The 25,185-nt window shown below is 45.4% G+C and overlaps 2 protein-coding genes and 1 pseudogene across 9 annotated transcripts in view; 1 reads left to right on the forward strand and 2 right to left on the reverse strand.

The window, feature by feature from the left end:
* LOC133515147 (potassium voltage-gated channel subfamily C member 1-like) overlaps positions 1-6,287 on the reverse strand; it is a 99,002-nt gene extending 92,715 nt beyond the window's left edge. For both annotated transcript variants that reach the window (XM_061847482.1, XM_061847481.1), the window contains exon 1: positions 6,075-6,287. The gene's annotated coding sequence lies outside the window, so the exon portion shown is untranslated. The remainder of the gene's footprint in view (positions 1-6,074) is intronic.
* LOC133515148 (uncharacterized) overlaps positions 1-22,328 on the forward strand; it is a 24,117-nt gene extending 1,789 nt beyond the window's left edge. The window contains exons 1-12 of one of the 7 annotated variants that reach the window (XM_061847486.1): positions 5,384-5,426; positions 13,304-13,328; positions 17,097-17,166; positions 17,278-17,504; positions 17,593-17,668; positions 18,084-18,184; positions 19,006-19,742; positions 19,808-19,991; positions 20,135-20,392; positions 20,473-20,643; positions 20,713-20,860; positions 21,602-22,328. In XM_061847486.1, the coding sequence (XP_061703470.1) occupies positions 17,667-17,668; positions 18,084-18,184; positions 19,006-19,742; positions 19,808-19,991; positions 20,135-20,166 (1,056 nt within the window). In that variant the 5' untranslated portion in view covers positions 5,384-5,426; positions 13,304-13,328; positions 17,097-17,166; positions 17,278-17,504; positions 17,593-17,666 and the 3' untranslated portion in view covers positions 20,167-20,392; positions 20,473-20,643; positions 20,713-20,860; positions 21,602-22,328. The other 6 variants (XM_061847485.1, XM_061847491.1, XM_061847489.1 and 3 more) reach the window with 6 other exon arrangements.
* Positions 7,789-7,907, reverse strand: LOC133515182 (5S ribosomal RNA; annotated as a pseudogene).
* Positions 22,329-25,185: the final 2,857 nt, after the last annotated feature.

Below are 25,185 nucleotides of genomic sequence, written 5' to 3' on the forward strand. Positions count from 1 at the left end.
AGTCGAAGTCAGCAGCGCCCCATTCTCACAGTGTTGATGGTGCACTATCTCGCTGTCCTGAGATGCAAGAAATGGTGGACCAGAATTTCCTCAAAGACATCGGGACGTTTTTCTCCATAGCCTCACCAAACTCCTCCCATGCCGGAGTTTTTGCTTCAGTGACGGCCAAAGCTACATTCCGGTTTGCCAATCATTACCCATTAGCTGCCTCTTAAGTCCCACAGGCCAAAAAGGCTGAATAGGACTCCTTTTTCATCTTAACGGCACCCTTTAATTTTGATGTCCACCAACACGTTTGGGGACTGCCGATTCGACAGGCACCAAGCACCTTATGGCCCTAACTCCGATCAGTCGCCTCAGCAATTGGAGGCGTGGAACAATGTCCCCGCCTACCCTGGATGAGGTAATGAGTAAAGTTCTGTCGGAGGAAGGAGTTGAAACTCCTTCCAACAGATCTGCCTGTCTCTACACTCGAGTGTCGATAAGCCTGGAAGTCCCATGACATGATCAAGGTGATCACCGGACTGTGACCTAGAGTGTCCTGGTGCCAAGCGCTCATGTCGACACCCTTATGTGTGAACATGGTGTTCGTTACGGACCATCCATGACAAGCAGAGAAGTCCAATAACAGAATATCGCTTGGGTTCTGATCGGGGGAGCCGTTCCTCAGAATCACACCTTTGCAGGTCCCACTCTCATAGCTCATGTAAGCATTGAAGTCCACGAGCAAAACGATGGAGTCCCCAGTGGGAGCGCTTTCTAGCACCCCCTCTATGGACTTCTAAAAGGGTAGGGACTCTGAATGACTCTATGGTGCATAGGCCAAACCACAGTCAGGACCCGTCCCCCCACCCAAAGGCAGAGGGAAACTACCCTTTCGTCCACTGTGGTGAATCCTGTTGAAAGGAAGGCCTTTTGAGGTCCTTCCGCGTGTTCGTCCAAAACCAGGTTCCGTCAATAACTGGACTCCAGAGGCGTGAAATGTGACAAACACTTCCAAGTTTAATGAACAGAGCACTCTGTGACACACAATGTGACACAGACAAAGGCTGTGGCCCGACACAGAGTGTGTGTGTATGTGAAAGCAGAACAAAGATTATATATGCAATGTTGGAACGCTGCCATTGGTGGACAAGTCTCAAAACAGGATCAAACTGATTTGACTAGACAACCAAGGCCGTTGAGTTTGCTGAAAAACACCTCTGTTGAGGCTGGTTACCCAAGACAGGTTCCTGCTAAAAAAACAACTCTAGTCACTCAAGGCTTGAGCCTGCTGGAAAAACAACTCAATTTAAGGCAGTTCCTGGAACCGGGTATTAGCACAGGTTTCTCTCCTAACATGACATTTTCAGTCTGCCTTTTGGACTCAAGAGAGTACAACACAACAAACCACAAAAAATTTTATTTGGCAAAAAAATCCAATTTGTACAATCTGGGAATGAAAGCAATGACGATAACCCAATAGCGAAATTTTAGCATCCCCCTTTTGAGTTCGAAAGAACTCAACAACTTAACAGATCAATAAAGGTTGATAGACAGGAGTTGGGCAGTTGACTTTTGCGGGTGTGACAATGGCCAGTAACAAAAAGGGAAAAGCGTGGGGTGCATTTTATCAATGAAAGGTGGCATGTTGGGGTGTGTGTGGAGGTGAGATGGTGACAAGGGTCAGGGGACTGGGGCAAAAACGGCAAGGTCAGGGCATAGCAGGTGAGATGGGGGAGGGGCTGGTGACGTGGGGGCAGAATCGGGCGGCGCAAGAGGCTGTCTGGTCAGGTAAAAACAGGGCGGGTCAATGAAAGATGGTACCACATGTCCCCATTTCCCTCCAGTGGAACAGCGGATGAAGTTCGTTACACCACCTTGTAGGGACCGTCCTACCGGGGTTCAGAACACTTCCTCTTCAGCAACTTGAGCCACACAAAAACACAATCATTTAGCACACGGGAAGCATCGGTTTGTTTTTCGGCGAGACGTGAAAACTCAAATGTTAATTGTTTTAGCTCGGGTGGCCCTTCAACTGGTCGTGCTGAAAAAGGAGTTGAGGGCACTGGGAACGATCGGTTGGTATGGCACTCCAAGGGTGTCCTTTTAATTAATTTGGAGACATTCGAACATTCATTAAGGCTTTTAAGGCTATTGGAAGTGCTTGTAGCCAATTCAATTTGGACGAGGCCAGCGCCTTTGCTAATTTTTCTTTGATGTTTCCGTTCATGCGTTCGACTTGGTCTTGAGTTCTGGGGTGGTACACACAACCGAACGTATGTTTTAATCCCAGTGCTCTTTTAACATCTTGTAGATGTTTGTTTTTGAAATACTTTCCATTGTCTGATCTTATCTTTTTTGGTTACCCATGGGAAGGAATTTAATGATTGACTAGATGTTTGACCACGGTTCTTGCTGTTTCAGATCTGCAGGGATACGCCTCAGGCCAGCCAGAGAATGCATCCACTTTGACAAGCAAGAATCAATATCGCAGCACAGATTTAATCATGTCAGTGAAATCCATCGACACCACCTGGCCAGGGGCAGTCACTTCCGGATTGTGACTGCCCTGGGGTGGCTTGGTAGCAGGCATACTATAAGATCTGGTACATACACTGCAGTCTTGCAGTTCTCTTTTAACAATGGTTCTCATGAATGGGTCCCACCACGTGCTAAGTCTCCTTAGCCTCTCTTCCACTCCCACGTGGCACAGTCCAAGGGCTTCACTTATCAGCTGCTTCATTTGTTTTTGCGGCGGGATACACTTACCATCTTTTGTCCACACACCGTCCTCATTCTTCGTTCCCCCCTTCAACTTCCATGCACTCTTTTCCTCTGGGCTGGCCTTCTGTTGCCACTCTCTAACTGTGGCCATGCTCACCTCCTCTCTGGCTTTCAGCTCCTCTTCACTGACTGTCATTTGTAAGGTTGGGAGATAACCAGCCACCTCTTTTGCAGGTTTGTCTGTGGTTGCATTTCCCTGTGTGATTATGTCTGTGCCTTTGGAATGCCCTTGGCATTTAATAACAGCTACAGCCTTCGGTAACATAAGTGCGCCCCTGAACGCCAAAATGTCTTGTTGATGTTTTATTGGATCCCCCATGGGGGTAGGAAAATCATTCCTTTGCCACTCTGCAAGCGCAGTGTGGATTACCACATGGGCATAGGCGGAGTCAGTGTAAATGTTTGCTGTGACTCCTTGGGCTATGGGTTTTGACAGCTACTATTTCGGCTCTTTGTGCTGATTGAATGCCGGTTAATTTTTCGGTCACGAGTGTTGTGAATGTGTCTCCCATCCATTGAATGACTGTGAATCCTGATTGTAGGCCTTCTGGGCCTTTGAAGCAACACCCATCTGCAAATAGCCATTTCTGGGTCGCTTACAGGTGTGTCATACAAATCACTTCTGAGTGTATTTTCTTCCGCAACCCGTCGTGTGCAACGGTGTGGTTCTCTTTCTATCAAACTGTCAGCCATATTAATACCTTCATGTGTGAACAAAATGTTTCGTTATGTCAATGCCGCCTCAATTTTTCTTTGTCGGCCTCCTGTCATCGTAAATGCTTGGCTCGTAACATATTGAACAATACTGTGTGATGTTCGGATGTTCAATGGATGGTGTAAAACTATGTGTGATGTTTTTTGTACCAGTCGGGACAGGGCAGATGCAAATGCTGCGCATACCGGATATCTTTGCTTATATGCCTCCACCCCACTTGAAAAATACGAGAAAACATTTCGTTCACCTCCTCCCCCTTTCTGAAAAAGAACAGCAGTAACGCTGCTGGCTTTTTCAGACGCATCCAGGTAAAACATTTTGGAATAAATAGCGATGGCTAGCGCAGCAGCAGAGGACAGTTACTGTTTTAAAGTCATAAATGAGTCTTCTGCTGCAGTGTCCAATGGAGAGGGTGGGTCAAGTTTCTCATCCCCTGTTCATTGACAAGTTCCCGCAGTGAGCGTGTCAACTCTGTGAAATCAGGCACATGGTGTCGTGACGTCAAGCTCAGAAGCCAGCCATGCATACAGCATTCCTCAACTCACTCACACATCTCTTTTTTCTTACTTTCTCTCTCACACTCAGGAAGGCCTTTCACACATACCTTGCATGCATTTTTTACTTTTTTCACCAAGTGGAATTTTCTGATCGTCACTGGGATGACGCGGAAATCAAACCATTCTTTTTCTCTGTCAAATTCCCCGTCCACTCTGTGATTTTAGTGCTCAATTTGTTGCATTGAGTCAATTACTTTCATTGTCGTACTATTATATTATTTTATTTATAATATTTATTATTATTATTATTTTATTATTTATATATTTTATTTATATTATTATTGTATAGTGGATCCAAATCTTTTTTTTTTTTTTTTTTTTTTTTACAAAACACCAGTACTTGAGCCTGCGCGTTTTTCTTAACTACTTCACACCATAACTTGAGAAGTTTTTTTTAAATGTAGGATAAATTGTGACTATAATTATCAGACATCTGCTTCCAATAAAGAAATTCTTTGCTCTGCTCTAGATAACGTGGCAGCTGGCAGCAGGAGATAGCACAAGAACAAGAACATCTAATCATCAGAACTGTTAGAACCAGGAGCACCTGCTGCCTGTTAAAGAAATGATGACCACACATGTATTCAGCAATCTTTCACACACATGCACACACACATGAACAAACAAGTATACTTTGTTTCCAACTATGTTTTGCTTGCCGTCTCCTTTTTGTAACATCCATGTAAATAAGGGACGTCTTGAAACTAAATAAATACAATTGCTGAGGAGAGGATTATCAGAGAGAGCAGTTCCTGTCCTCTCTCCTTGCGAGCTATCAAACTTGAACTGGTGTCTTTGCTTCCTTTTTGTCCAGTTTAATGAATGTCTAATTGGTAAACCTGACACCCTAGCAGGGGCATGAAGCCCCCAACAACTTAGCTCCTAGGATCATTGGGACACACAAACTCCTCCACCACATTAAGGTGATAGCTTCCGGAAGGGATGTAGACACCCAGAACAGAAAAAAAATCTAATTTATTACTAATATTCAACAATGTTGTGCTAATCATAATCACTGTGATTGTGTTCAGCAGTGAAGATCAAGTAGAGGTCACTGTCTGTGATTTTCCATAAAAATATATCGATTTTTTTTCATATTGAGTGCCTAGAGAAAGGCTTTTATTTACATAGTATTTTGTACGGCAAGTTGGGACAGTCTTACCAGGGAGGCTGAGGAGTGTAATCCCCCTATAGTTGGAACACATCCTCCGGTCCCCCTTCTTAAAAAGGGGGACCACCACCCCAGTCTGCCAATCCAGAGACGCTGTCCCCAATGTCCACGCGATGTTGCAGAGGTGTGTCAACCAGAACAATCCCACAACATCCAGAGCCTTCAGGAACTACAGGCAAATCTCATCCAGCCCCGTCGCCTTGCCACTTCACTTCAGGTAGGTATCGTTCTTCTCTATCTATATATCTAAAATTCCCAAGTATTTTTAAAGCCAAGTTGGCTCATTGGAGAACAATGCGTTTAAAAAAAAAAACACAGGGAGTCGTCTCCAACGTACACGAAGCGTATTGCAGCCACATGTTAATCTTTGGTAAACTTCTACCCTACAGACTTCTTCCTTTCTTATATGCATTGTTCTCAAATAAGTCCAATGCATATTTAAAAAAAGAAAATCAACCGTCGGTCATACGGACGTTTACCGAAGTTCAATGTGTGGCCGCAACGCGGTTCTGTGTACAGGGGCTGAAGCCTATCCCAGCGATTTATTTTCTTTTTTTAAATATGCATTGGACTCATTTGAGAACAATGCATATTTTAAAAAAAAAACGTCTGTCACAGAGAAATTTACCGAAGTTTAACGTGTGGCCGCATCACCCTTCGTGCATGGAGGAGCCAACTCGCTTTTTTTTTTCCAATCATTTTTAATTTAAATATTGGCATTTGTTTTGAAAAAAATCTGAGTGACTCCATCACGATGTGGGATTTATTCTTGATTGAGAACAGATCCAGCAAAAAAGTATTTGTATGCATCCAGACTTTTCTATGCTTTCAAACTCTTCGGTGTAAATCTTGACGACTTACTCACCAGATACATGTGTAGATGCAGTTGTCCAAGACAAACAGAAGCTGGTTAATGGTCCAATTTCTTATCGGCGAAAACATCAAATTCAGCATTAAATATGGGTCCTCTATGTCAAGTGTCTCTCATTTTTCCATGTACCTTCATTTATTATCATCTTCTAAATGTCTAACGGTATCGGACAAAACTCTGGCAGCCGTCCTATAAGACGTACAGATTTTCGCAATGTCTCCAACCGACATAGCATTGAAGAATGGTTTGTTAGACTGACTCTTCCAGCCAGTGACATGATTTCATGACGTAGATGCATGAGCTCTGTCACGGGAATTGTAAACAGGAAAAGGCACTCTGTACAAGTTTATCACAATGTGGGACGTTAACACATTTAACTCTTACCTCTTCTAAATGAAGATTTTAAATCTTGCACAACTCTTATAAGGAATAGTTCCTATCAACAGAAATGTCTTATTCTTTGTTCTTGTTGCTTTGTTGTACTTTGTTCTGTGTTCTGAATGTCGTACCAGAGCAGCATCGACTGCCGGAGAAAAATTCCTTGTGTAATTTTACACACTTGGCCAAAAAAACTGATTCTGACAGATGAGGTTAGACTGGAATCTGCATTTGCAACAGTTCAAGTTTTGCACAGCACTGAAAAAATAGGGGAATGATTTCATCCAAGGGCAAGAAGTAACACATTCAAAAAAATAGTTGAATTATTAAATGCAATACAACTGGCAAAAACTGTTTCTGTATGCAAATGCATCGCACACACATCAAGCAAAGATGTGATTTCATTGGAAATTGCATTGGGAAAAACTCAAACTATGATAATTGACACAGCTACAAATCTAGAAAAAGACACTCTAAAAGAAATGCAACAACTGAATCTGAAAATGGAACAAGTGTGAAAGAAAAATGGGGCAATATTAAAAAAAGACATCTATGTATGACCAAACAATAAGCGTATCATACCCCCCAAAAAAAAAACAAAAACATATAAATGGACTGCTATATTGAGCCATGGGCCAGCGCATGTCTCAACATGAGGGTTGGTTGGACAATAAATCAATATTATACAACCTAAGGATTTAATTCCTATTTAAAAGAAAAAAAAATGTAGAGCACAATTGACTTGCACTAGACATAACCTACAAGGTAATTTAAGACCAAATAGAGGATGTTTTCCCAAACCACACTATCCATTCCAAATTGCCCACATGGACTTTATTGAATTAAATCAAAGAAGGGGAAAAGTATTGCTCGGTCATTGTAGATGCATTTCCAAAATGGAGTGAACTTTTTCCAACAAAATATCCAGATGCTTTCACAGTGGGCAAGGCACTCCAGAAAGACATAATACCTCACTATGGCAAAATGGAAAGAATTTATCGAGATAATGGAGCTCATTTTGTTAACCAAATCATTAAAAAGATAAGAATAATGTTCCACATTGATTAAAAAAAAAAAAAAAAAACTTCTGCCACCATCCTGAAAGTGCTGGACTCGTAGAGAGAATGAATGGTACATTTGAAAACAGACTCAAGTGGTGCATTGAGGAGACAGGAAGGGCATGGACACAATATATAGTAAGTTTCTTTCAGTTTGACCCATTACGGGTCGCCACAGTGTGTCATCTCAGATTAACCCATATTTTTTTGGCACACTTTTACGCCAGATGCCCTTCCTGACACAACCCTTCTGCATTTTAGCCGGGGAGAGAAGCTTACAGCACCTGGTATTCCCGGGTAGTCTCCCATCCAAGTACCAACCAGGGCCAAACCCGCTAAGCTTCCGAGATCTGACGAGATTGGGCATTCTCACGGTAGTATGGCCAAAAGCTTATAGATTTAGTTAAGTTATATAAGGATGCTTTTGTCACTAGTCCATCGTGTCCTGAACTTGGGGATAAGAATGGCAGCAATAACTTCTGGATCAGCAAGCATCTGCTTAAAGAGCATCCAACAATGGCCTACAATATTTTGAGGCAACGTGAAGATCCTGGATCTTGGTCTTGAGTAGGGTGATTGTGATATACACTAATGTGGAGCATCAGTGTGGTATACACAAATGTGGAGCTAAAGGGTTACTGTGATGGGGGGCGGAGCCAAAAGTTGACAGGGATTGTGTCATGCTCCTGGATTCCAGCCAGGGCTGGGCGTGGCCAGCTAATCAGAAGGTGCACACCTGCGCCTCATGACCACTGATTAGACCCAGTACATATAGGACCCGGGGGACGACAAATACTCCGCTAGATCGTTGCTCTTCATGCCTCGTTCCCGCACTCCTGCTTTCCTGACTTCTGATCCCCGTGCACCGACCCACGCCTGTCCACTGACCACCCTCGTAAGCCCATTCGTACTGGTACTTCGGATTGTTTGGACTGTCTACCTGATCTCAGACCTCGGACCGAATAAAGGTTTCCTCTGTACTGTCTGCTGTCTCTGGAGACGTGCATTTGGGTCCACCCTTGAGCCCCGCATCGTGACAGAACGATCTAGCCAGAACATGGACCCAGCCGACTCTGAAGCCATTCGCCGTGCGCTGCAAGTGCAGGGCAAACGCCTGGGTGAGCAAGAGGCTGCTCTCCAGGGTATGACTCACCAGATCCAGGAGCTCTGCACCCAGCTGGAACCATGGCTAGCCTCCCAAGCTAGCGCGGCCGCTCCTGTGCCTCCCCGTGCCGCCATCACTCCGCTCTCTCGACCAGAGCGGTTCTCAGGCGACTCCGGTAACGTCAAGCCCTTCCTGGCGCAGTGCGATCTCCACTTTGAGCTGCAAGCGTCCGCTTTTCCCACGGACCGCTCCCGGATCGCCTTCGTCATTTCCCACATGACAGGGAGGGCGGAGGCATGGGCCACCGCCGAGTGGAGCCGTAACTCGGAGACCTGCCGCTCATGGGCGAGCTTCGTCTGCGCGCTCACCCAGGTGTTCCAGTACGGGGCTCCGGAACGCCAGGCGGCGTCCTCGCTCATGACAATTCGCCAGGGACATCGCCGCGTGTCCGACTACGCCATTGAGTTCCGGATTCGGGCTGCCGAGAGCCATTGGAATGAGGAAGCCCTCCATGACGCATTTTACGAGGGACTGTCCCAACAGATCCGTGGCCACCTCGTTGCCATGGATCTTCCGCCTTTGCTTAACTCCCTCATCGCATTGGCCCTCAAGGTGGACCAGCGCCTCACCGTGCAGAGGCAGATGGAGGGCCTGAGGGAGGAGGAGAGGGAGAGTCTCAATCCGGTTGCTTCCGCTTCCCGGCCACCCGTGTTGTCGGCTTCATCGGAATCCATGCAAGTGGAAGGGCTTGGCGGCTCAGCGGAGGAGCGCTTACGTCGGCGACGAGAGAGACGCTGTTTTTACTGCGGGCGTTTGGGACACTTGATCGCCCGCTGCCCGACTCGACCAGGGCACTCTGACATCAGGATCTCTACTCCGGTGAGTGTGCGGTACACCGCGGCGGGGTCAGGGAGGTCCCTTCTTCACCTCACCTTGGGAACGGACTCCCGTTCATGCACTGTGACGGCTTTCATAGATTCTGGGTTGGAAGCAAACCTGATAAATCCCCGTGTGGTCGAAGAGCTGGGGGCAGCAACCTTCCCCACGCAACGGTTTCGTCACGCCTATGCCGCCAACGGCAAGTTCCTTTGTCGGGTTACACATCGCACTCAGACGCTACGTATGAGCTTTCCGGACGCTCACTCGGAGCGTATTAGCTTCCATGTCTTCAACGCACGTAGTAGCGACATCATCTTGGGCAGTCCGTGGCTCAAAGAACATAATCCGCACATAGATTGGACCACGGGTCAGATCAAGACTTGGGGAGAGGACTGTCTCAGTCGCTGTTTCGCTGTCCGGAAAGACAGGGGTATTCAAGTCGCGCCGGTTCGGCTAACAGAAACTAGTACCGCCCCGGACCTGACCACGGTGCCCTCCTGCTACCATGACCTACGGGAGGTCTTCTCTGAATCTAAGGCAAAGTCTCTGCCGCCACATCGGTCATACGACTGCGCGCTTGAACTCCTGCCAGGCACCTCTCCTCCCAGAGGGAAACTGTTCTCGTTAACAGGACCAGAGCATCAAGCCATGAGGGACTACATCGAGGACTCGCTGGCAGCTGGACTCATTCGCCCCTCATCCTCACCAGCCGGTGCGGTTTTTTTTTTTGTCAAGAAGAAGGACTCCACGCTGCGACCCTGCGTCGACTACCGAGGACTGAACGACATCACAGTCAAGTACAGGTACCCTTTGCCGCTGATCTCTACAGCATTCGAACTCCTCCAGGGAGCCCGGATCTTCACCAAGCTCGACTTGCGCAGCGCTTACCATCTGGTGCGGATTCGGGAAGGAGATGAGTGGAAGACGGCGTTCAACACCCCCACAGGGCACTATGAGTATCTTGTGATGCCTTTTGGACTGACAAACGCCCCGGCCGTCTTTCAAAACTTCATTAACGACGTGCTTCGGGAGTTCCTGAACAGATCTGTCTTTGTATACCTGGATGACATTCTCATCTTTTCAGCAGACCTAACCTCTCACATTCAACAAGTCAGAGAGGTGCTCCGGCGTCTGCAGCAGCACCAATTGTATGTGAATATGGATAAGTGTGAGTTCCATCGGGCATCTGTGCCCTTCCTGGGCTTCGTCCTGGCTGAGGGAGAGATACGGATGGACCCCGGGAAGGTCGACGCGGTGCTGCGGTGGCCTACCCCCACCAACAGGAGGGACGTGCAGAGGTTTTTGGGATTTGCCAATTTCTATAGGAAATTCATAAGGAACTTCAGTTCCGTGGCCGCTCCTCTGCATTCGCTCACCTCGCCACATACCACCTTCGACTGGTCCGGGACCTGCCAGGAGGCCTTCAGCAGGCTCAAGGCAAGTTTCACTACTGCGCCCGTTCTCATTGTTCCGGACCCAGATAACCAGTTTGTGGTGGAGGTGGATGCATCGAATTCAGGAATCGGAGCAGTCTTGTCGCAGAGGAGTCCCAGGGATGGAAGGATCCACCCGTGCGCGTTCCTGTCTAGGAAGTTGACCCCGGCAGAGAGGAACTACGACGTGGGAGATCGGGAACTGCTGGCGGTCAAGAGCGCGTTGGAGGAGTGGCGGCACTGGCTGGAAGGCTCGCAAGTACCGTTTGTTGTCTTCACGGACCATAAAAACCTTGAATACCCGAAGTCTGCGAAGAGGTTGAACGCCCGTCAGGCCAGGTGGGCCCTATTTTTCACCCGCTTCCACTTTAAGGTGTGTTTCTGCCCAGGCTCCAAAAACGGCAAGCCGGATGCACTCTCGCGGATCCACGAGGGAGGGCGCATGGATTCAGACGCCGCTACTATCCTGCCAGCGGTGTGCTTCGTGTCCGGTTTCACCTGGGCGATCGAGTCGCGGGTGAAGGAGGCCCTGGGAGAGACGCCGCCACCCGCGGATTGTCCGTCGGGCCGCCTTTTCGTCATCCCATCTCTGCGGGGAGACGTCATCAACTGGGCCCATACCAACAAGACGGTCTGCCACCCGGGTATGGCGAAGACGCGTTCCGTGGTCGAACAAAGGTTCTGGTGGCCTAACCTCAGCAAGGATGTAAGGGAGTATCGTCAACGCCTGCCCGGTGTGTGCTGCCAATAAGACTTCCCGCCAACGGCCTGTTGGTGAGTTGCAACCCCTGTCCATCCCCTTTCGTCCGTGGTCCCACATCGCGCTGGACTTCGTCACCGGCCTGCCGCCTTCACAAGGGAACACAGTGGTGCTGTCCGTAGTGGACCGTTGCTCCAAGATGGTCCACTTCGTGCCGCTTCCGAAGATCCCGTCGGCCAAGCAGACAGCCCAGTTGGTATTAGACGAGGTCGTCCGTTACCACGGCCTACCCCAGGACATCGTTTCGGACAGGGGTCCGCAATTCAGCGCCCGTTTCTGGAAGGAGTTCTGAAACCTCATCGGCGCTTCAGCGAGTCGGACATCGGGTCATCACCCAGAGTCTAATGGCCAGACTGAGAGGATTAACCAGGAATTAGAGACCGGTCTTCGATGTCTGGCATCCAGGGACCAGAGCACGTGGAGCCAGCACATCAAGTGGGTGGAGTATGCCCACAATTCTCTACCCTCCGCCTCAACAGGTATGGCTCCACTCCATGTCATGCATGGCTACCCTCTGTCCCTTTTTCCTTCACTGGTCACAGACTCCGCAGTTCCGTCAGCCCTGGCCGTGGGGCGATAGCTGCAAACGGACCTGGGAAGCAGCTCGGAGGACACTGCTGCGCATGAGCAGCGCCTACAAGGCCGCAGCAGACCGCAAGAGAAGGGCCGCACCAGAGCTCAGAGTGGGACAGCGAGTGTGGCTCTCCACCAAAGATCTCCCGCTGCGGACGGAATCCCGCAAACTTGCTCCCAGGTTCGTTGGCCCGTTCCCGATTTCCAAGGTTATTAACCCGGTCGCCGTCTCGCTGAAACTACCCAGGTCGATGAGGGTGCACCCTACGTTCCACGTCAGCAGACTTCGTCCGAATCGCACGTCGTCGCTGGCTCCTCCGCTCAAGTTCCCCCCCGCCCCCCCGCATGGTCGACGGTGGGTTGGTGTATACTGTGGTTGCTGTCTTCCCGCCGCAGAGGAAGGGGGGTCCAGTACCTGGTGGACTGGGAGGGATATGGCCCGGAGGAGCGCTCTTGGATCCCCTCCCGCTTCGTCGTGGACCGCTCCCTCATCAGGGACTTTCACGCGGCTCACCCTGATGCTCCTGGGCCGTCCAGAGCTGGCCGTTGAGGGGGGGGGGGGTACTGTCATGCTCCCGGATTCCAGCCAGGGCTGGGCGTGGCCAGCTAATCAGAAGGTGCACACCTGCGCCTCATGACCACTGATTAGACCCAGTACATATAGGACCCGGGGGACGACAAATACTCCGCTAGATCGTTGCTCTTCATGCCTCGTTCCCGTACTCCTGCTTTCCTGACTTCTGATCCCCGTGCACCGACCCACGCCTGTCCACTGACCACCCTCGTAAGCCCATTCGTACTGGTACTTCGGATTGTTTGGACTGTCTACCTGATCTCAGACCTCGGACCGAATAAAGGTTTCCTCTGTACTGTCTGCTGTCTCTGGAGTCGTGCATTTGGGTCCACCCTTGAGCCCCGCATCGTGACAGATTGTTCCGCAGCAAGCATAAAGGTGACGGAAATCTTCCTTCTTCAGATTTTGCTTCTGGGGAATAAATAACAACTGTCTCTCTCCTTCTCATCACTTCTGCTTCCAGGGTTCGAAGAGAAGAGGTAGGAGAGGTCAGTTGAAAGCTTCTTCTTCTTTTCCTTTCAGCTTGTTAGGGGTCACCACAGTGTGTCATCTTTTTCCATCTAAGCCTATATCGTGCATCTTCCTCTCTAACACCCACTGTCCTAATCTCTTTCCACATAACATCCATCAACCTTTTCTTTGGTCTTCCTCTTGGTCTTTTGCCTGGCAGCTCGATCCTCAGCACCCTTCTACTAATATACTCACTTTCTCGTCTCTGGACATGTCCAAACCATTGAAGTCTGCTCTCTCGAACCTTGTCTCTAAAACATCCAAGTTTGGCTGTACCTCTAATTAGCTTATTTCTAATGCTATCCAACCTGCTAACTGCGAGCGAGAACCTCAATATCTTAATTTCTGCCACCTCCATTTCTGCTTCCTGTTGTGTGTTCAGTCTCTAATCCATACGTCATGGCCGGTCTCACTACTGTTTTATGAACTTTGACCTTCATCCTAGCGGAAGACTCTTCTGTCACATAACACCAGACACCTTCAGCAAGCTGTTTCAACCTGCTTGGACCCATTTCTTCACTTCCTTACCACACTCACCATTGCTCTGGATTGTTGATGCTAGGTATTTGAAGTCGTCCATCTTTTCTCCCTGAAGCCTCACTCTTCCCCCTCCACCCCACTCATTCACACACATATATTCTGTTTTACTTCAGTTAATCTTCATTCATCTCTTTTCCATTGCATGCCTCCATCATTCTAATTGTTCCTCCATCTCTTCCCTGATTTCACTGCACATCAGAATATCATTTGCGAACATCATGGTCCAAGGGGATTCCAGTCTCACCTCATCTGTCAGCCTATCCATTACGACAGCGAACAGGAAGTGGCGTAGGAGTAACAGAAGAATTTAAGGTGAAGGTGGGATTGCATCAGGGATCAGCTTTGAGCCCCTTCCTGTTTGCTGTGGTAATGGATAGGTTGACAGATGAGGTTAGACTGGAATCCCCTTGGACCATGATGTTCGCAGATGATATTGTGATATACAGTGAAATCAGAGTGCAACAGTATGGTTTCATGCCTAGAAAGAATACCACAGATGTATTATTTGCCTTGAGGATGGTAATTGAAAAGTACCGAAAAAGTCAGAAGGAGCTACATTGTGTCTTTGTGGATCTAGAGAAAGCCCACGACAGTGTACCAAGAGAGGCACTGTGGTACTGCATGCGGAAGTCTGGTGTGACGGAGAAATGTGTTGGAATAATACAGGACATGTTCAAAGCAACACAGAAATATTCAACTTCGTGACGCTGGCTAAATTGCGGGGGCTCATCCGGGATCTCTCCTCATCATAAGAAATGCATGACCACATCCAGAGATACCAGAACCACATGTCAACAGCATGGAGTTAGTGTGGAGCATCAAGAAACTATTGTTTTGACTATCAAGTAGTGACCTTTATCAGTTGGTAAAAGACATTTCACTCACCGTTCACTTGATGGGGACTTGAACGTGAATGATGAGGAAAGTTGTATTGAATATGTGCTCACTTATATACAGTGTGAAACCTTGCTAAAACATTAAAAATTTAAAATATTTGATAGATAAACTAATTAATACTAGTGTCTGAAGTAATATTCCCGTTGGTGCGCCTATGGGAAAAACCATATCTGATAAACTCATCACATTTCACATACGGGTCTAAATGCTAAGGCACAACCTCATACTCATCGTGAACACACCGACACACAGTCACAGCATGATCTCAATACACATTCAATTGCGAGAGTTGAGACAGTTATGTGAGGAGCTGAGTGACAAGTTACGGCGGTTTACACCCACAGCAACTCTGTTAACTGCCACTGACCCGCACCAAAGTGAAGCAAGGCAACACCACACATCACAGAGGACACCAGAGTGACCAGTATCCCTAAGGGACCTTTCCTACCTACAGTGCAGAGACTTTAAAGTGTACGGTGGACATATTGGGGACCAGAACTCAGATTTAAGTTATAACAACATCAGAAGACAAATGGATGAGGGAGTTTGCAGAGGCAGATGTGGTCAGAGGTGTGCTAAGGATCATCAAACCTGGGGCCTTTATAGACATGCTTGTGAACAAAGACAAATTGACGGTTTGTGAAGTCAAAGGTTTCCTCAGATCCCACCTAGAGGAGAAAGCAACGACAGAGATGTTCCAGGAATTGATGTGCGCCAGCAAGCAGATCAAGAGTCGCCTCAGCAGTTCCTGTACCGTTTGATGGGGCATACACAGAGGCTTATCCTTCAGTCCCGACAAGCTAGTGTAGACATCTCATATGATCCCAAGACCATCCAAGAAGTCTTTCTCCACACAATTTACAAGGGTTTAGGGACAAAGCATGCTAGCAGCTGACCTTCGACAAAGGTTAAGATCTCTCACCTGGAATAGCCAAGTCATTGATGAAGAAATACCCCGTCAAGTCATAACAAGGATAAATGAAGAGAATGAACATCAACACCTATTTGGAATAAAATAGTGGCGAAAGATAACTCAAGTACACAGTGCTGAGGTTGGTATGGAGGACAGTTACCACACTGACAGTTCAATACAAACGCTGATAACAAAGCCCTTCCGAAAAACACGTTACTGTTTCATCCTCTAGTGATTTCAGGTCACAGTCAACCAAACCCTCTCAGTCAACGGCCACCCAACAAGTTTGCCCAACTACTTGCCTCTGTCTAAAGCAGATAAATAACTGGATGAGCCAAAATTTTCTTAATCTAAATCACAACAAAACAAAGACAATTGTTTATAGCAACAAAGAAAAGTAAATTGCTGTTAGTAAACACCTGGACTCTCTATCTTTAAAAACCAAAGACCAAGTCTGAAACCTTGATGTTCTGATTGATTCCGACCTGACTTTCAACAATCATATCAAATCAATCACAAAAATCGCCTTCTACCATCTGAAGAACATATCTAAAGTGAAGTCTTGGATGTGTCAAGCAGATCAGGAAAAGCTCATCCATGCTTTTATCCCAAGTAGACTTGACTACTGTAATGGTCTTCTGACTGGACTCAATAAAGAGTATTAAAACAGCTGCAGCTTGTTCAGAATGCTGCAGCTCACGTTCTGACCAAAACAAAGCGATCAGAGCATATAACTCCAATCCTCAAGTCCTTGCACTGGCTTCCAGTCAGCTTTAGAATAGAATTTAAAGTTCTGCTACTGGTCTATAAATCATTAAATGATTTAGGTCCTGAATACATAAAAGAAATGCAAAATCTGAATACAAACCCAGTAGAGCTCTGAGATCGACTGACTCAGGTCAAGTAGAGGAGCGCAGACTCCAAAGTCCCAAAGATTAGATCTCAGATAGCATCCCAGCCCAACTTGAAAAGGCATCGACACATCAATGGACTCAGCCAAGTAAAATTTAGTGCAAAGCACCTTTAGTTGCAAAGAAAAGTCTACTTAAAGTGCTACTGTCATGAAATGGATGATTTTTTGGTATATTATTAATGAAAAAAAATGCAGCCAATATGGTCCCATGTGTTTTTTCACCACAAACATGATTTTGACGTATACAGCTTTTTGTAACTCCCGCCATGAAAATGCTCTCATGGATTCAGTTTTCGAGAAGAAGCAAGAAGTGACGTACAGGACAGAGGCGCCCCCAAGTGGACACAATTGTTTCTATTAGTTTTATCTGCGGGAAGGTAGCTCGTTGTTCCTCCATGTTTGCCAAAATGCCGGATACTTGTATTGCTGGATATTGCTCAAACACTCGGGAAGATGGATTTACCCTTCATAAGTTTCCAACAGACCCGGTTCGTCGTGAAAAATGGATTGCACAGGTGCAAAGGACGAGAGCTTCGTGGGTTCCAAGCGACAGGTATGTATCGAGCTCTTGAAAAAAAATAGTTGAGGGGGTGCTAATTTGTACAGCAGTTTGCAGCATCTATGATTTTTACTTCGCCTGGAAACTAATTTTAAAAATCCCCAGATCTCGCTTGTGCTCTGCACACTTTGAGGAGTCATGCTTTGACTCACGGCCAGCTCTGAAGGCAAATTTGGGCTTCGCGGTCCGCTATAAAAGGATTCTGTTCGACACGGCTGTACCCACTATTTTCCCTCAACCTGAACACGGACAGAGTGCTTCTTGTAAAAAAGACGCCCCACCTAAAAAAAAAGTCTAAGTCCAAGGCTATTGAGAAGGGAGAGAAGTTACAAGTAAGCATTCAAATACCAGTAATAAGTTGTCGTCACATTCACATTCGTTCGGACTAAAATTCAAAACCTCTATTATGTTCATTTCAAGGTATTATCCGAAGCACTGGGCAGTGACTGTCACCACAGCTGGCACCGAAGCAGAGGATTCGTTCCCTGATCAAGATGTAAGTACAAATGGCATTTTCTATAAATAGATGGTTTGATTGGCATTCGTGCTGTCATGCTCTTCACACGTTGGAAAGGGAAATTGAAGAATTATGGGCCAGACATTTATAATATAGCCCGTGAAGTTTAAAATTTGGTTAAATTCATTGTGTTACAATGTGGTCAATAATGAAATAATATCCTCTACAGTTTTGCAGTTATTTTATTGGCAAATGATGTCAGCATGAAAAATGTATACATGTCAATATTTACTGTTGAAATGTTTTTTGTAAAGAGATGTGATATGTGGCAAAGTTAGTCAGCAAAGACTACTCAAGTTCTCAAACAAGCACTATTGATTGCAAGTAAAACATTTGTAGAACACTGCTGACATCCACTGTTATAAATAATGTACTTCTGTTTTTTTAAAAAAAGGATGTCCTTGAGCCACAGCATTCCAGCTGTGGGAACCAGGCCTCACTTGGGTTGCCCAAAAACTATTGGGATACAGTTCAGACACAGAGGTCCCAGTCGAGGTGATAATAACTTACTTGTGATAATAACTTACTTGTTTGTTCAGATTATTTAAGAAAACTAACCTTATTAATCTACTCATGATGTATTTATAAATTATAAAATGATTAAGTTTTGTGCCGTTTATGAAATATCTTGCAAGTGACAGTTACTTTTTTCTAAGCATTTTTTGTTGTTCTTGTTGTGAGTCATTGTGTGTGTGATATAACATTTTCTAACAGTTACAATGTCACCACAAATTTGTCACAAGTTAGCTGCTGGTTTACTTTATTCAACCAATTTGAGTGATAGATAGTAGATCTGGTTTCAAATTTTTACAGTGCATTTGCAGGTTACTGACTTCATAATGTAATAAGTTGTGTGTTACGAACTGATGCAACTGGTTGCAGTGTAAACACACTCTTGTTTGAACCGACTACAAAAATTGTTCCTCGGTTACATAACATTCTGTGTATAAATCAAAAATACTTGACTTTTAATTAGCTTTTTCATTGTTTATATTAATTTATTTTTAGAATTTTTTGCTATTCTTTCTTGGTGTGGTCATTTTGTATATTTTAGGCAAGGGTTAAGGTTAGGACACCCAAATACAAATTAATGGTAGTTTGTTATTGTACTCTAATAATTAATGCAAAAATTGCACACTGAAAATACAGATGGTCAACAGGACAGTATAGCAGTACCTACTTTCAGAGTTATTCATGGCTCTTTCTTGATCATTATAGTTTGCAAAAAGCTTTCAATTCTTGATTATGTTCAATTCTCATTATTTACCTTCTGATGTATATCATAAGTCATAATGCGATTCTATGTTCTTTCACAGGTGTCCAGACTCTGAAACCTGAGATCTGTACTGTTGGTACTCAGACTGATATAACCTCCATTATCCTGGAGGAACAAATGGAGGAAGATGTACAAGTTGGCTCATCGGCCATGTTGTGCCATGACGACTGGGATTACGCTGCGTCTGACGCGTCACTGAGTTCTGATATTGGTTGTGCCGAACATTTTACACCTCCATCATCTAGTACTGACTCCAATGGTCCACGCAGTGCTGTTTTCATTATATCCTGGTCTTCACATATTCAGCTAATAGATACTTGGTGCTCGTGTCCGCAGTGTGGATGCCACTCCCTCAGATGGAACTGCACCATCCTTCATCTTTTTTTTATCTGCACGGAATGTGGTAACCAGTCCATATGGTGTAGCCAACCTTTGTGTAGCAACACTCCTGCAGGAAACATCAAACTCTCGGCTGCAATCCTCTTTGCGGGCGTTTCTGTAACCAAAGTGTTATGTGTCCTTGCACACCTCGGAGTGGCCATCTACAAAGTGAGGACCTACTACCATCATCAGGAGCAGGTTCTGTTCGAAGCTGTGCAGCGTGTGTGGACAGAGAGACAGTCTTGGCTGCTGAGTGCAATGCAGGTAGAGGAAGACCATTCCATCATCTGTGGAGGTGACAGTCGTGCGGATTCCCCTGGGCATTGTGCCAAGTATGGCACTCATACATTGATGGAACTCCAGAAATGTGCAATCCTCGACATTAAAGTGGTGCAGGTAATAGTAAGCCTTATATTATGTTTTCTCAGTGTTTATTCTATTGAAATAATTATTTTTCTCAGAGTAATGAAGTTGGTGGCAGTTACCACATGGAAGGTGAGGGACTACAGCGGGCTCTAGAGAAATTGCAAGAATTTGTTGATGTTGGCGTACTCGTGACAGATCGCAGCAAATCAATAAAAAAGATGTTGCGGGTCCAATACCCAATCATACAACGCTTGTTTGACATGTGGCATGTTGGCAAGGGTGAGTTTGTTTTTGTGGCAATCAGGATGAAATTCCAATGAATAGTCTTGAACACGTATGTGGAGTAAGCTCAAGTAAAGTGATAAATTCAATATATGTATTTCTTCGTCTTCCCCATCTCACCTTCACAAACGCAACCCCAGGTTTGAAGAAGAAGCTCAAGGTTGCCGCCTGATTCCAAGGCTGTCAGGCGTTTGGTCCATGGATATCCAGTAACATTAATCACCTGTACTGGTGTGTTGTTTCCACGGAGGGGGATGATAGGGAGCTTGTGGTGTCCAAATGGAAGTCCATCCTTCAACACATCCAGAATCTGCATGATGGATTTCCAGGCCTATTTTGCCAATGTGCTCATGGGCCCCTTGAAGGACGAGAACAACGAAAACCATGGCTTAAGCGAGGTGAGGTATAAACAATGTACCATAAAACTCAAACATTTCCAGAAGTAAACTTTAAAGTGCTTCTTGTTCTGGATCCTCAGGCCACAGGCCTCCAAGGAGCTGGAGAAGATCCTGATGAGTACGACACTCCTGGCGGATCTACAGCGCCTCTCCCCGGTTTATCAGACATCCGACCTCGAGGCCTTCCACTCCTTGGTCATACATTTCGCACCAAAAATTTATGCTTTTTCGTTCAAAGGGATGGAATGCAGGTTTGCATCTGTACTGAGACATTGTTGTTTACAGTCGCAATTTACATGTTAAATATTTTTGTACCTTAGGACAATGTTAGGTACAATGCACTACAATGACAATGCACATCGATCACAAAGTGCAACCGCAGATGGCAAACTTCGCTACAGTCTTCATTATCCGAAGTACAAGAGTGGTGGCTTTGTCATCCACAAAATTCTTGAAAATCCAGCTATGGTAATTATGGCATACTGTTCATATTGAACTAAAAGCTTTACAATACCTATGTGTATGTTGCACAAGGATTGTTGTGTCTGCTATTCAATTTTGAAGGATCTATGCGATTTCTGAGAAGTTTCTGCATGTACCGGGTACATAAACGGTAGAGAATTCTGAAGCCATAAATCCCTTTATTGTCATTATTTTTAGGAAGAAGAAACTTATATTAAAATTAAAATTCATGAATACCAAACTGTGGTATTATAAATTGGTTGACAGTATTACATTTTTTTAAATTTTCCCCTTGAAATTTAGTGTGAATAATAATGCCTCCAAGACAGGTGGATGACTTATAATGTGAAACATGTAATTATGCTGGCCTTGGTATTTGCTCTTGTAGAGAGTCTGTTTTAATATGCACATGACCAAGTCACTGATGGTGTAGTGGTCCACACGCCTGACTTTGGTGCAGACAGCGTGGGTTTGATTCCTGCTCAGTGAAGGTGTCGATATCAGCCCTGCGACTGACTGGTGACCATTTCACGGTGCAGTCTGCCATTTGTCCAGAGCTAGCTGGGATACTGTCTCGCTCTCTTGTGACGATAAGCTGTTTGGATAATGGATGGATGGATGCAAATGACCCAGGATACATTTTCTAAATTAAAATATAAAATTTGGAATTCAGAAAATTCTATTTAGAAAACAAATTACAATAAAGTCACATATCATGCTTCATTTCAAGCTTTGTTTTTTATTTAGGGTATGTGACTGATCTGATGGCCATCGTGGAGGCACTGTGTTGCAGAGTGCAAGATGATGAAGAAGACCTGGACTTTCTGACTCGAGACGATCAACTGAGAGAACCTCTGAGTGCAGCCTGTGAAAAACCTGACAACGAAGAGGCTGTCTGTGCTCATGTCACTCGTTTAAAAAAAAAAAATGAATTGTGAAACGTCACCTATATGTACAATGAACAAAAAATAAATAATGAATGTTTTTTGGTATATTATTTTTATTAAGATGAGACATTATTTCATCCCAAATATTTCTAATTTATTCTACATTCAACAGTTACATTCTTGTCAAAGAATTGGTGATAACACCATATATAGCACTGAGGATGTGTTACACAAAATGAAAGGAAACTAATGTACAACAAATGATTGTTTTGTGCAAAAATGTTATAATCAGTGATTCCTGTAAAAACAAAGAAACAACTAAAAGTGGCCTTAGTTTTCATCATCAGTCTCACGAAATCCCACGTAGTCTGGTGAGAAAAACTTCCCTCTTCTGAACAGCACATGAAGGAAGAGGGACACGCACATGTTGGCCTAGAAATCCATAGCACCATCTCACAAAATGTCTGTACGCTGTGTACCGCTTCCATCTGAAAATAAGCAATATGTAGTCACATGTCCATTTTGGACAAAATAAACATGCATCTCACTTTCTGTGTTTGTTTGAGCAGCCAAAATAAATATACAGATGTCAGCATGGTAGAGGTATATTTTTCTCTTTTCTTTTCCATTGAAATAAAAAAACACATCTTACTCATTGCCGACATCATGGCGGTACTGTTGCATGTAGGCACTGTAGACTGTCTCCAGGACTTCCTCGCTTAGGCAAACAGCCTCGAAGCCATGGTGCTGGGTCATGCAGGTGGCTGTTGGATCCTGTTCCCTTTTGCACGACACCTTTTCTTGTTCGCGAGAGTACACACACTGGACCACTGTCAACATGGGCTTGCACAAGCCACAAGAACACCAGAAAAAAATCCACAAATCTTGAGACTGAATTACTGAAATATAAAATAAATCACCATTACATTATATTTTGAAATTCAGATGTGGTAAAAAAAAAAAACAAAACGTACCATTCCTTGTTCTGCAATTTCCCGATATCTACCGGGAAGGATTCACCGGGTCCCTCCTCTTCCTCGTCTGAGGAAGAGTCCCGTCCCAGTAAACGCATATCATCCAAATATGCCTCGAAACGATATGGTAAATATTGCAACGGCCAGTTCAATAGGTTCTGGGATGTTTTCTTCTTCGAAAAGAGCTTCAGTGTCAGAAGGGGCATCAGAAAAATCCAAATATCTCTTTTGTTCGGCTTCCATAGTAGCAGGCAATGTGCGTTTTCGACGGCGGAAGTGACGATGACGTCAGGGACAGATGACGTGACTAATATGGCGACCACTTGGATGTCGAGGGACACTCAATTGCGGAACTTCGCGCATGGATGACGCACGATCCGCTCACATTTATTTTTTCGTATAGACATTGAAGTGAATACTGTTATATATATTTTTCATTACAATATCTATTTTAGAATGTTTATAGGGATGACAGTACAACTTGAAATGTTTGATTGGTGGTTACCCAGCCACTGTGTGGCTTGATTCAGGGTCACAAGTGAGTATCATAGACCAGGAATGGGCCGAGACTTTCCTCCCCAACCACACACCGAGGGCCCTTCCTGAGTTTGTGGAAGGAGAACTCGGCATCTTCACAGTCACTGGCCATGCAATCCCATACAGTGGGTGGGTCGAGCTGACCGTCAATTTGGCTGGAAATTATGTTCATAATCTCACCATACAGGCACCTTTCCTAGTCAGTCCAGCACTGTTGCCTCAGCCCTTGGTAGGAGCTAATATACTGGGGAAAATCATCATGAAGAATAAGTGCACAGGTGATGGGGTTGCAACCATGAACCAGCTACTCTGCACTGCACTAGAGGTAGAGGAAGAACAGGCAGAAAGTATTGTGAGTTTGATTCAAGTATCACCAAAGACGTGCAGTGATCCCGTTACCATCAGAGTGGGAAAAAACAATACCATCATCCCACCTGGCAGGACAGTTCATGTGTGGTGCCCACTACCCCGAAACTTTGACTCCACCGACCCACTTGTCCAATATGAGCCCGCAGAAAAAAGTGCTGCCTTAAGGAAATTGAGTGTCGGGTAAGGTCTGTGGTAAATTAAAAATGCACTACGTCCTTACGTCAAGGTACTAATCTCCAACCACACAAAAGACAAAGATACCATGTCAAAGAGAAGCGCCCTGGGAATCATCCTCCAGTCGATATCATCCACCTGAGCCTGTACAACAAGAATTGGTAAAGGGGCTCTTATATGAGCAATGTGGAGCATTTCCCCGCAACAGTGATGACATAGGTTGCATCCCTTCCCTACAAATGGAGATTAAGACCACATTGGCATTCTGGTACAGATGTAGCTTCCATCATCTGTGTGAGGAAGAAAGATGGGTCCCTGCGGATGTGTGTTGATTACCGGCTCCTCAACAAGAGAACGGTGCTGGACCCCCCTCTCCCGAGAATTCAGGACCTTACAGACTCCATAGGAAAAAATGACTGGTTCTCCATCTTGGATCAGGGCAAGGTTTACCAACAAGGTTTCATTGGTGAGGGATCAAGATACCTGACTGGTTTTATAACCCCATGGGGGCTTTATGTGTGGGTCCGAATACCTTTTGAGTTATCAAACTCCCCTGCAGCATTTCAGAGGAGCATGGAGGGGATGGTTGACACTGTGAGATGAGTGCTTTATCTCTTACTTGGATGATGTGTTGTGCTTCTCCAGGACCTTTAAGGATCATCTAGAACTGGTACGAAGGGTCCTCCAAGCATTGCAGCAGCACGGGGCCAAGACTGCTGGTGACATCAGGCAATTGCTTGGGTTCCTGAGTTATTAACGGATTTATGTACAGGACTTCTCACGCATAGCCAAGCCTTTGGATGACCTGTATATGTAATAATAATATTAACTCACATTGGAGGGTTTTATTGTACATATGAATTTTGGGGAGAGTCTTCCTTTAACATGCATACGTTACACATTCCACATTCTGAAGCTTATGTATGAGAAAAGCAATAGAGTACTGTTCATAAGCTTCTCATTAGGTTGTGTCAGGAGCGACTTTCGTTTTTGGGGCGAGTGTGATATACACAAATGTGGAGCTAAAGTGTGATGTACACAAATGTGGGCCTTAAGGGTTACTGTGATGGGGGGCGGAGCCAAAAGTTTACCAAGATTGGTAGGGAGCAAGCATAAAGGGGACAAATCTTCCTTCTTATTCCGGATTTTGCTTCCAGGGAAGAAGTAACAACTGGCTCTCTCCTTCTCATCACTTCTGCTTCCAGGGTTCGAAGGGGAGAGGTAGGAGAGGTGAGTTCAAAGTAACACAGAAATATTCAACTTTGTGATGCTGGCTTCAAAACTTGAGGCCCGTAACATGATAGTGGGTTATCAGTGACACCATAGACTCAGAAGGCGTTCTGTAATTTGGGCACAGTCTGGTGTCACACAAATTTTTTTCTCTGTTTCT

This window comes from Syngnathoides biaculeatus, chromosome 16 (assembly GCF_019802595.1).
Source record: "Syngnathoides biaculeatus isolate LvHL_M chromosome 16, ASM1980259v1, whole genome shotgun sequence".
Taxonomy (NCBI): Eukaryota; Metazoa; Chordata; class Actinopteri; order Syngnathiformes; family Syngnathidae; genus Syngnathoides; species Syngnathoides biaculeatus.